This window comes from Schistocerca cancellata, chromosome 1, assembly GCF_023864275.1.
Source record: "Schistocerca cancellata isolate TAMUIC-IGC-003103 chromosome 1, iqSchCanc2.1, whole genome shotgun sequence".
Taxonomy (NCBI): Eukaryota; Metazoa; Arthropoda; class Insecta; order Orthoptera; family Acrididae; genus Schistocerca; species Schistocerca cancellata.
Genome location: NC_064626.1, coordinates 894,360,645 through 894,372,819, shown reverse-complemented (window position 1 = coordinate 894,372,819; position 12,175 = coordinate 894,360,645). Strand labels below are relative to the sequence as shown.

The window sequence follows — 12,175 nt, the reverse complement described above, 5'->3', positions numbered from 1 at the left end:
TTGCGACGTTAGACATCTTGCAAAATGGTACATGCAGCAAGCGGCAAGGAAGCGGTATGGGGTATGCTGTCGCCATCTTTGAACAGCACACTAACCGCGGTTACGCAGTGCGCTAACACACCCACGCAGCCATCGATTACGCCCAACCGTCCACCATCTGTCACGCTTTCGGTCACATATGCTGGTGCCGCGACCAACTGTCCACACGAGAACCGGACGAGAAGTTAGGTTCAATACCCCTTACATCCTGGGTGGTACGTACTGTAGGGGGGGAAAGGGGACGGAGGGGGTGAGGGATATAAAAATAATCTAGTAGCTTTTCTTCCCATAGTGAAACTGATTGTCATTAAACGTTAAATTAGCGTTGGTATTTATGTGTGGTTATTAATATCACTTGCATTTTCATTATATAAGCTATCAAACCGTAGTAGATAAATTGTGCTACTCTGGTAGTCTAGATTTAGAAACTTCTCTTATAAAATGATGTATTAGAAATTGAAAACGGAAGACAAACTTTCACAATAAGAGCCCTGGATTACTACCTGTTTCAGTCGATGTTCGCCGAGGTTCAATAATTGAACTTATTATTTCCCGACCCAATATAATGCCATGCAAATCCACCCATTAAGCAGAAAATGACTTAGAAGCCTAATGGATCTAAGAATATTCAGTGACTGGTTTAAAGAAAACGAATTAGCTGTAAATGAGGATAAACTGAGAACATTTCATTTAGATTAATTAATTCTAATGCTAACTGTATAACTGTCAAACTGATAGGTATGAAATTGGACAGTAAATTATCATAAGACCATTACGCATACTTTTTATTTATTAGGCTACCAAGACTACCAAGAGTCACGTACTTAATAAGTAAACTTCGGGTATTCGTATGTGTTAACGAAAATGCTGCTTAACTTGTACTACGCATGTCTTCACAGCTGTAGAACATGCTCATGCTGTTGTGGGGTAGGCCTACCTCTTTTGGGACAAAAAAATTTATCATGTGACTGAAGACGACAGTGAGTCTACTGGAAGTATCTTAGAAACGATGTAACCTATATGCCAGCTTTTAAAAGAACTGGGTTTCTGGACAGTGCCCTTATTATTTACGCTCATTTGCCTAGTGTAAATGAAAAAATCAAACAAATATAAGTTAAGATGGCCAATTCATCAACATAAAAGTCTTCACAGCCAAAAAATAGATCAGATCAATACCATACTTAGTAGAATGCAGAAAATTTACACATATCTAGGCACCGCTTCAAGTGCATACTGTCCCATTAAAGATTTTCATAACTGGCTAAAGAAAGACGTTTTATGTAGTTAAAAAATTCATAGACTGCACAAAAAAAGACAACAGTTTTTTGTATTTAAATTAGTATGTCAGCTTTTATGTTTTTATTGTTATCAGTATTATAGTTACGTAGCTCACGTAGTGTTGTCCTAATACTGTGTTTATTGTTATAAAGTTTACATTATTTTCCACAGTAATGTGTGTAGCTTTCTTTGCACAAACTAAGCTGAAATCGCTAGCATGCATATGTTCGAAGACGGATGAACAACCTGAAAAACTTAAAATCAGATTGGCTAATGGATCGCAAACCTTAAAACCATCTGACCTGTAGACTAACACCTTTGTATAACCATCTGACCCGTAGACTAACACCTTTGTATGTTTATACGCATGATGACGTTTTGACTATCTTAAATGCTACAAAAGCATACCTAGACATTACTAACTGACACTGACGGTTTGTATACCGTGTTGCCATCAGACAGTAACTGCCTGCTAGTGTTACATGCATGTAGAGGGCGATCTGAATTACATGTCCACTCTGACTACGATTACATATGCTATCATTCAGCACTGTACACTAGCTACCGTTGCAAGATACATCCTGTTATAGGTTACCAAGTGGCCAGTAACCACATCATGACATATTATAGTTCCGATTTTAAAACTATTTTGTATCACGTTTGTAGGTAAGTGTATATATGTGATATGTTTTAATGTAACTGAAATTACTGTAATTATTGTGCCATACATCTAACCACATGATCCAGTGCCATGCGAATAACGCTGAAAGATGATCGTAACTGTAACAAAAGAAAATGAAATTTTAAGCATCATTTATGACAGATAATAAAATCATGTCTTTCATACGGCAATTGACAGCTGTTGCCCACAATACACAGCAGATCTACAGGGTGTTACAAAAAGGTACGGCCAAACTTTCAGGAAACATTCCTCACACACAAAGAAAGAAAATATGTTATGTGGACATGTGTCCGGAAACGATTACTTTCAATGTTAGAGCTCATTTTATTACTTCTCTTCAAATCACATTAATCATGGAATGGAAACACACAGCAACAGAACGTACCAGCGTGACTTCACTTTGTTACAGGAAATGTTCAAAATGTCCTCCGTTAGCGAGGATACATGCATCCACCCTTCGTCGCATGGAATCCCTGATGCGCTGATGCAGCCCTGGAGAATGGCGTATTGTATCACAGCCGTCCACAATACGAGCACGAAGAGTCTCTACATTTGGTACTGGGGTTGCGTGGACAAGAGCTTTCAAATGCCCCCATAAATGAAAGTCAAGAGGGTTGAGGTCAGGAGAGCGTGGAGGCCATGGAATTGGTCCGCCTCTACCAATCCATCGGTCACCGAATCTGTTGTTGAAAACCGTACGAACACTTCGACTTAAATGTGCAGGAGCTCCATCGTGCATGAACCACATGTTGTGTCGTACTTGCAAAGGCACATGTTCTAGCAGCACAGGTAGAGTATCCCGTATGAAATCATGGAGGTGAATCGAGGAAGTACAGTACATACTGAAGAAACTAAAATGAGCTCTAACATGGAAATTAAGCGTTTCCGGACGCATGTCCACATAACATCTTTTCTTTATTTGTGTGTGAGGAATGTTTCCTGAAAGTTTGGCCGTACCTTTTTGTAACACCCTGTATAAAGCAGGGGCCCAGATGTCATTTAGCAAAAGTGAGTAGCTGACCCGTAATTCTGGCATGGGTTTTACTCAGTCTTCAATAGTCCTAACCCTTACTACTGGCACAATTTACCACACGATTCAAAGAAATGTGACAAATCTCAGCATGGTGATACACTTTCGCTTCAGTCCTACCAATTCCTCAGAATAATTCTGAGTCTATTAAAACAAACAGCAGTTTGTGACATGTTCGGGAAAACCTACGACGACTCATCACATGAAACACGTATCTTGCAAACTGCGGCACATTTGGTTCACGTGTGTCGGCAGGTGACCCGCAGCCGCCCCCAGTGGAGGCGGGCAAGCTGCGACTCTACTCCATGCTGTACTGCCCCTTCGCGCAGCGAGCGCGCCTCGTCCTGGCTGCCAAGGGCGTCCCCTTCGAGATGGTTGACATCAACCTGAAGAACAAGCCGGAGTGGTACAGCAAAGTGCATCCGGAGGCAAAAGTGCCCGCCCTGGAGGTGGGTGGCGGCGAGGTGGTGGTCGAGTCTCTCGACGTATCAGACTATTTGGACCGAAAGTTTCCAGAACCACCACTGTGGTCTGTTGACCAGGAGAAGAATCTTCGCTATAAACAGCTGCTGCAGGCGTTTGGGAAGGTTAGTCGCTTTCACACAAGAAAATATTCCTTACATAACAAAATGTGCGATTTTCCCGCTTCACGCTACATTCACATTCCAGAACTGTCTTACACTGAGCTTGCATTTTAATCCCACTCCTGAGCCCCTTTTTTTCTTTTTGCCTGCTTACTTTTTTTCAAAGAGGCTACCTCTTTTTTGATTTAACTGCACTCAAAGCAGGAATCACACTCCTATTTTTATTTAGACACTACAATTTTTTTAACAGTTTCTCAGTTCTTTAAATAAGAAAAACTTCTTTCGGTTTAATTAAATTTTTATTTTTTTATTTATTTATCTTTCTATTCTCGGTTTGTTAGCACCACAGTCAGCTATAGGTTGGAGGAGACAAGGTGAGCAAGTGTCGAATCCCGAGGCCTGGCCATGACGCCATGCTGCACCCTCACATTGCTCATATTAATTTTATTTATTTACTTATTTCATGTTTTTGTACACGTATATAAAGAGGGAAATGAAATGAAAAGTAGACCACCCATATGGGACCCTGGAAATCACGCAGGGTGATAAAGGATGGCAGGCGGGCCGATTCCAGGATGTAGGTGCGTCATGTTTTATTCCGAATCAGGCCGACACTTACCACGCCGGGAACATGCCCGTTTAGAGGAGGCGTGGTTAAAACGCTGTTAAGATAATTGGCAAAATACGCGCGATAACGGGAACTGTGCGTAGCCTCCGCAAATTCAGTTTGCATGTATTGCCAAAAATCAAGTAGCGAGTGATGATTATCTCCAGCCCAACTCTTTATCCAGAGGACCGCCCGAGACTTTGTTGCAGAAAAATATTCCACCGCTGGGTAAAGAGAGGACTCGGAGTCAATAACATGCGGCGACATTCGTAGAAAACACGCGACCCTTTGGCGACCCAAATATTCTTATATCAAACTGGCGTATGAAACATGATAGGGCACTGAGACGTACATATTAAAAATCAAATTACATTTTATAAACGATTACTGGAATAATAGATAAAATGTACGAAAGAAGCTTATATCCTAGTTTAGTTTACTGCATACTGCATTTAAATTATAAATAATAAATAATGATATGAAACATAGTCATAATTGAGTCGTTAATAGAACTAAAACAACAATAAGTGCAGCATTATTATAGATTCTATAAAAATATATGTTTGTAGGGTGTGACACTTATTGAACTATATGAAATAAAATCGTCGTAACTTCTGAACGGTTTGCGTTAGGACGCTCAAACTGCCCTGTTGGCCGCGGGGCATGCTGGGAAATAGTATGCGCATGCGCACGCACCTTCTTGTTGTAGGCCATTTGCACGTGAAAATGTCACGGTACAGCGTGCGTGAGCGTATACCAGTTGTGAAAGCCTGCTACGCGAGCAATAACAGCCCAACTGCAGCTACAAGGAAGTTTGCGAGCTAGTTCGAGCTGAAGACAGCCGGCCCAAGTGTGCAAACAAGTTGATTCGCAAGTCTGAAAGAACGGGTAGCGTTCGTGATAACAGTGTTGGCAACGTCGGTCGTCCAAAAAGGGTGAAAACGCCTCCGCATCCGCAGCGGCTACACAGTTGAATCAGTGATGATCATCGTCGACACTACGACAGACGGCGCAGAGGGGAGAGAGTTCGCCAGTCCCATGGCATGGAGCCCCTGACTAGTTGGATACTTCCCACTAGTCGCATGATATCAAGTCGATGCATCGGAAAGAAGCTGTGATGAATGTGTGGTGTCACCGCCAGACACCACACTTGCTAGGTGGTAGCCTTTAAATCGGCCGCGGTCCGTTAGTATACGTCGGACCCGCGTGTCGCCACTATCAGTGATTGCAGACCGAGCGCCGCTACACGGCAGGTCTAGTCTAGAGAGACTCCCTAGCACTCGACCCAGTTGTACAGCCGACTTTGCTAACGATACTAGCAAGGCGCCACATTCAGTTACTATGTCTTCTGAACAGATAATATTGTGACTCATGTACCGGCAAGAGCGACGTTCATCATTAATGGATTAAAGTTAAGTATCAAACTAATTACGTCCGCTTTCTGAATTCTAATTCCTTGTCATGTTCCAGACCTCACGTCAATATAGTCCTTCCCACCTCACGCCAGCCTGCGTGAGCTAAACGCGTGCATTTCGGCCTCCTCTCGTAACACGGTGTTGGCTCTTCTGCCAACACAACAGAATGTGCCGTCAAATCACTGGCCTCAACAACACTGGGACCTTACGTTCTACCACGCAGGAAAAGGACGTAGAAATCCTTCGTCCGAAGTACGCGCGTTCGTGGGAGTTCGGAGCGAGCATGAGTTCCACGATGAAGGCCGCTTTGTGTGCAGACGTGGTCTAATGCTACTGACCGGGACCGGCGGAAATAGAGACACTGGCACAAGAACTCAAGTAAATGGTGGAGGCCTTGACACTGCGCCATTATTTACGCATTGTGGTCATGTAAAGCGCTGCCACACGACAGCGGAAGTTCGTGAGACCAAGTCCTCCTAAGAGCGGGGCGATGAGTGAGTGTGCCACAGCGTACTTTGAAGATGGACCCAGCCGCCAGAAATATCTCCATCCCCCTTGAATAGAACACCCTACCGTAATCGGCAGCGGTAGAATCTGCGCAATATGAACCATCATTCAGGTAGGCATCACACTGCAAAAGATCTAGGTGGCGTAGGGAACTGTGACTGATCATCATACCGGTAATTCTCTTAAACCTGACAAAGGTTGACCGCCGCTGTTCGGCGCGTTTACGACGTCATGATGGTTCTAAGAGAGCGGAGATGTCAGGCACAGAGCAGCGGTGCCAGATCTCCTGGGGGTAGCTCGCGACCAATAAACAGCGCCGTGGATCTGCGCACACTCGCCGTATTTCCAGCTGTTCGTCCACGAACCGTGATGGTGTCGAGGATCCGTGCTACCTCCTCTTGAGAACGAACCAGCAGCACATCATCTGTGTATGCACGATGCGGCAAGATGTAACCCAGTAAGGAGAGTCCAGACAACTACGTCGTCAGCAGACTTATGAGTGGGTGCACCAGGGGACATAGAGAGAGGGCAGCCTTGTCGGACCGACCATTGAATCGGTATCCGCCCCGCCAGACGTCGGTTCAGCTGGACCAACGAACGCGCGCACGCGTCCTGTCAAACGCGCTCAAAAAACCAAAGGCAACAATCTCCGTAGGAAGTCTGCAGGCCTCTGCCAGAGCATTCAAATCACAACAGTCTCCAGTTGCCGTCAAGACGTTAACTGTGCCACCTGGCGTAGTGTGTGGGGTGGAGAGGACACGTGTAAGAGGGATCTGCAGAGCGCCACCAGTAACTGCGCAAAAATCTTGTGATCATTATTTAATAAGGTTGTAGGGCGATAGTGGTCCATGGTAATTCCAAGAGTCTGTTTATGAACGGGAACAATAAAGCCGTGGAATTAACTTTCTTAAGAGTGAAAGCTTATGTGCACGAATCAGCATGGTTTTAGAAAGCATTGCTCGTGTGAAACTCAGCTTGCTCTTTTTGTTTCGTGTTCCAGAGTTAACTGTGAAAGTTCACTCACCTTCTTCTCATTTATTTACCGAATAAATTGGCCTTATAAAGCGATTGTTAATTTCCGCAAGAGATTAGGGAACAATTTATAGTTCTTAATAGAATTCATATTTTCATTTGTATGTGCCGGCCGTTGTGGCCGTGCGGTTCTAAGCGCGTCAGTTTGGAACCGCGTGACCGCTACGGTCGCAGGTTCGAATCCTGCCTCGGGCATGGATGTGTGTGATGTCCTTAGGTTAGTTAGGTTTAAGTAGTTCTAAGTTCTAGGGGACTGATGACCTCAGTAGTTAAGTCCCATAGTGCTCAGAGCCTTTTGAACCATTTGTATGTATTATTTATGATTAAATTTTTAATAAAGTGTGAATTGATATAATAAAAATTGCCTCTAATGCTATTTGTTAACAATTTACTGTGGAAAAAATTGTGACACCTGGGACTTTTATATCTGTAAATACGCATTATGTATTCTCTTCAGAATAATTGTCTAGTGTCAAAACCGAGCACTAGGATGATAAGTGCTTGACAGAGAATTTCACTTGTTGTTTCAAGCCTTTATTATGTGTTGTAACACCGGTCTTGCTTGCCGTTATTTTCAACTAAAAACGCCACCTGCTATGCCCTGAGGTATGTTTCTTTTTGGCAGATGATCCCAGTTTACATGAAGCTCTTAGGGCCCAACGCTTCACAGTCAGTGGAAGATGTCGTGTACTCTATTGCGGCTGGCATTCAGCCCTTCGAGAATGAACTCGCAAAGACAGGATCCAAGTACTTTGGAGGTAAGCCATCTCAACTCTTTTTCGCCTCTGAGTAGTAAATATAACAGCAGTTATTGTGAATATATGGTATAGGTAGATGGTAATGGGCACTCCAAGAAAAATGGTACAACAGTACTTGAAATGCAGAGGGTATTCGGTATCATATATGCTCACAGGCCATTGGTCAGCCTGTGGCAGGTGTATGCCACGACTAGTAAGGCTACTTACTACCTGGTGCACTTTGCACTTAAACACAGGACTGAAGTATGCGTTACCATTGGTGTCAAAATGAAAGACACCACTCACTTGATTTTGAAAATTGCAGGTGATTGTGCAAACTGCCTATGTACAGAGGCAATGATATAATAAGCCATACCTTTTTATTAATTATGTAATTATTGTGACGTCAGAAGCCACACCCGTTTTTTCGATGATTTCATTAAGAGATAGAGGAAGGAAATTTGAAAATTGGAGGGAAATTTAAAAAATGAAAGATTGTAGAGTGAAGTAAATTTAAACACTTACAAATTAACACATACACACACACACACACACACACACACACACACACATTCCATAATGTAGTGTCCCTCTCTTCTCTTCTCCAATCAGAGCCTAGTATTTTAGCCACCATTAAAGTCAAACTTCCAATTACAAAGTTGCACCATCTGGACTATGCTCAAAAGCATCCAAACGACCTGAATTATTTGTCAAAAAATACGTCACACACTTGAAAAAGCGTCCTACTTGAATATGTGTTCTTTACTGTATTCAAAAAATCTTTTATCAACTGGCTCACCAGACACATCGGTAAACTTCGTTGGAAGCTACGTCTTCTTCACTATAAAATATCATAACAGGTACATAACATATTCTCCATATATCGTAAAAAACCAACACTTGCTTATCTAGTGTAGCTGATGAATTAGTAATACATAGTTGTCAAACATGAGTCTCACCTTAAATACTAGTCGATGAAACTTCAAAAGTAATTCAACTGTTGCTCTTATGCTCCTGTTGCTTGTCCCTCTCAACAGACAGTTACACTGGTAAAGCTTTCACAGTTCATCTGAGTACCACGCTTGGCTTAAGACACAACAGAACCTCAAATAAATTATTTACCACGTTTATGATGCTTGTCAAAAGTCACATTTTTCTTTCCAAGTCTGCAAAAATGCATCCAAATGCAAAAAATTGCAATGTTTACTTCAAACTGGTGTCGAAAACATGATTCAGATATCTAAACTAGGTATCCCAATACCATTTTCATGCCTGCCTAAGAAGGCAGATAGATTTGTTATGGAATATGAGTTCGAGTATAAAACAAACCAAAGTATGCCTACGCAATGTAATTAATGAACTGATAATATAAGATGTTGAAGATGAGCTATACTTTAAATATTATTCTGAAAACAAAAAAGCGAAATAAAGTCAGCTATAGGTCTAACCTCCTGTTGCGTGTCATCGCTAACAGGGGGTATGTTCATAGTTCGATCAGAGTACCACATTTGTTTTAAGAAACAACAGCGCCTCAGATTAATTATTTTCCACATCTATGATGCTTGTCATGTTTCACAACGTTCTTTCCAAGTCTAAAATATCTAAAAAATACGTCAGAAACGCAAAGAAGCTGAATAATTAAGTATCCCACATACATATTCATCAACTCAGTGCCTAAGATACGACTGTCGACTCCAAAATGAGTACTTCAATGCTGTTTTCATGCCTAAATAATTGCAGATAACTTGATAAACTAATAAGTGTCATTAGATAGTACGCCTAAGAGATGAATATCGTATAACTAACCTGACAAGGCTTATGATTGCATAAAGAATGAAGTTAGCTAAAGCAGTCAAACAAACACACCAATAGGCAGACCAATTTACTGTAATTGATTTGGCCTTCTCTTGGTATAAGCCACGATACACTCTTAAATTAAATATTTCCACATCTAAATTGTTCTCAAGCACCACATTACAGAGATCAAAGGTAATGTATCGTGTTATGCAGTAGAAAAATATAATTAATGATACTGATTGGCAGTTATTGCTTTTATTAGGCCCACTAGAGGTTATGTACAGTAACAACTTTCGACGAAAGTTTCAATATATATCAGTCGGAACTATGGTACCAAGGCTTTCTAAACAATTGTATACCACATTTCCGATAATCAGCTTTTAAATAACACCAGAATCTAATAAAAATATGTGATGTGAAAATAAACACACAACTACGCACACACACACACACACACACACATACACACACACACACACACAACAGAGCAAAAAAACAAAAAACTAAAACAAAAACCATTTAGGTAGGAAGGGAGGGGGTGTTTCGACGATTTTATTTCGTTTTAACACTCAAACTGCACATTTTTAGTAATACACAGCGAGAACTTACACACATTAGAACCGAAGTCGATGTCAGAGTTGAAACATCTACAAATGAAATGCTAGAACAAAACAGAGTAGGTATCGCTAAAGTAAATTCTTTGACATAATCATTTATCAATTTTCGAGCACAAACACACACAGAGATTCACACACACACACACACACACACACACATATATATATACACACAAACATTCACTCGCACACACGTTCAAACACACACACACACAAATTCACACGACTTGCATATTTGTCATAATCTGAAGGCATAATTACAGATCTCTAAAGAAATTCGAGCAAGATGTAATGGTATTATTTATCGAAAAATGGATATAACATCCTGAACACCTTTCAAACAAAGTGTAACTTAAAATTAAATCTACATTGTCTGCATTACTTACTAAAATACATGCAGCTTGTACGTTATGGCCGGCCGGAGTGGCCGAGCGGTTAAAGGCGCTACAGTCTGGAACCGCACGACCGCTACGGTCGCAGGTTAGAATCCTGCCTCGGGCATGGATGTGTGTGATGTCCTTAGGTTAGTTAGGTTTAAGTAGTTCTAAGTTCTAGGGGACTTATGACCACAGCAGTTGAGTCCCATAGTGCTCAGAGCCATTTGAACCATTTTCTTGTACGTTATCATAACATGCAAGCATAATTGCAGATCTCCATGAAAATTCGAGCAAAATAAAACCATATTACTTCTGGAAATATATAAGATATCGCGAACTTTGCAAGCACCATGGACCGTCAAATTAAATATTTCCGGATCTAAATTATCTGTAGTACACACAGCTCACTGAGACTTCTTAAATAAATTACATGTTACTAGATGACTGTAGTTCGATCTCTGTACCACACATTAAATTCATCTAAGTACATAAAATTGGTTGAAACAACACGCACATGAGCACTACTTCAGATTTAACGTACCGCTTAAACTGCACCACGAATTACCAGTGTTACACTCACGTCTAAAACTCATCTCTAAAACCGCAAGTCCGATATTCCTATCATACTTTGCAAGCACAACGGACCTTAAAAAAAAAAAAAAAGTTCAAATGGCTCTGAGCACTCAGCACAAGGGGACTTAACTTCTAAGGTCATCAGTCCCCTAGAACTTAGAACTACTTAAACCTAACTAACCTAAGGACATCACACACATCCATGCCCGAGGCAGGATTCGAGCCTGCGACTGTAGCAGTCGCGCGGTTCCGGACTACAGCGCCTAGAACCGCTCGGTCACCGCGGCCGGCCATCAGAGAGGTGTTGATGAGGCAGATGTGGAAATTTTGTATTTTCATTTTTTAATGTACTGTACACAAAAATGTAATGAAAATGAATTATGAGGCAACCTGGTAGATGAGGCAGATGTGGAAATGTCTGACACCCCTACCCTAAATACTGTTAGTTGAAGAGAATGACGCTCAACGCAGAATGATAGTTAGTGCTCAATGACGGACAGTCACCATTGTCTTCTGCAGCGCATTTAGGCTGTCTTCATTGTATATTTCTTAACATTCTGAATCATAAAGAAAATAGATACTATTAAGTTAGTGAAGGGTGAATGCCATTTTGTACTGTGCTAGATGTAGGTACTGTGATCGTACTGCTATGCTAAATGCATTCCAACATGTACAGCGAGTGGTTTTTGCAATGTGTCATTGATTACTTTTCTAATTCTCAGAGTAATTTGGATGGTAAACTAGAGCTACAGTAGTGCTCTAGATGAATTTCATGTTGTCAGCAACCGAGCTGTGTGTATTTTAATAACTTATACAGAAAATTAAGTGTGGAAATATACAATTTGAGGGTCCATTGCGTATGCAAAGTGTGTTAGGAAATCGAACTTTCTGTTTAAGAAC

General features: G+C 41.4%; 1 protein-coding gene across 2 annotated transcripts in view; it reads left to right on the top strand.

The window, feature by feature from the left end:
• LOC126190771 (pyrimidodiazepine synthase-like) overlaps positions 1–12,175 on the top strand; it is a 237,326-nt gene that overhangs the window by 7,686 nt on the left and 217,465 nt on the right. For both annotated transcript variants that reach the window (XM_049931316.1, XM_049931306.1), the window contains exons 2-3: positions 3,285–3,616; positions 7,800–7,932. In XM_049931316.1, coding sequence (XP_049787273.1) covers positions 3,285–3,616; positions 7,800–7,932 — 465 coding nt within the window. The remainder of the gene's footprint in view (positions 1–3,284; positions 3,617–7,799; positions 7,933–12,175) is intronic.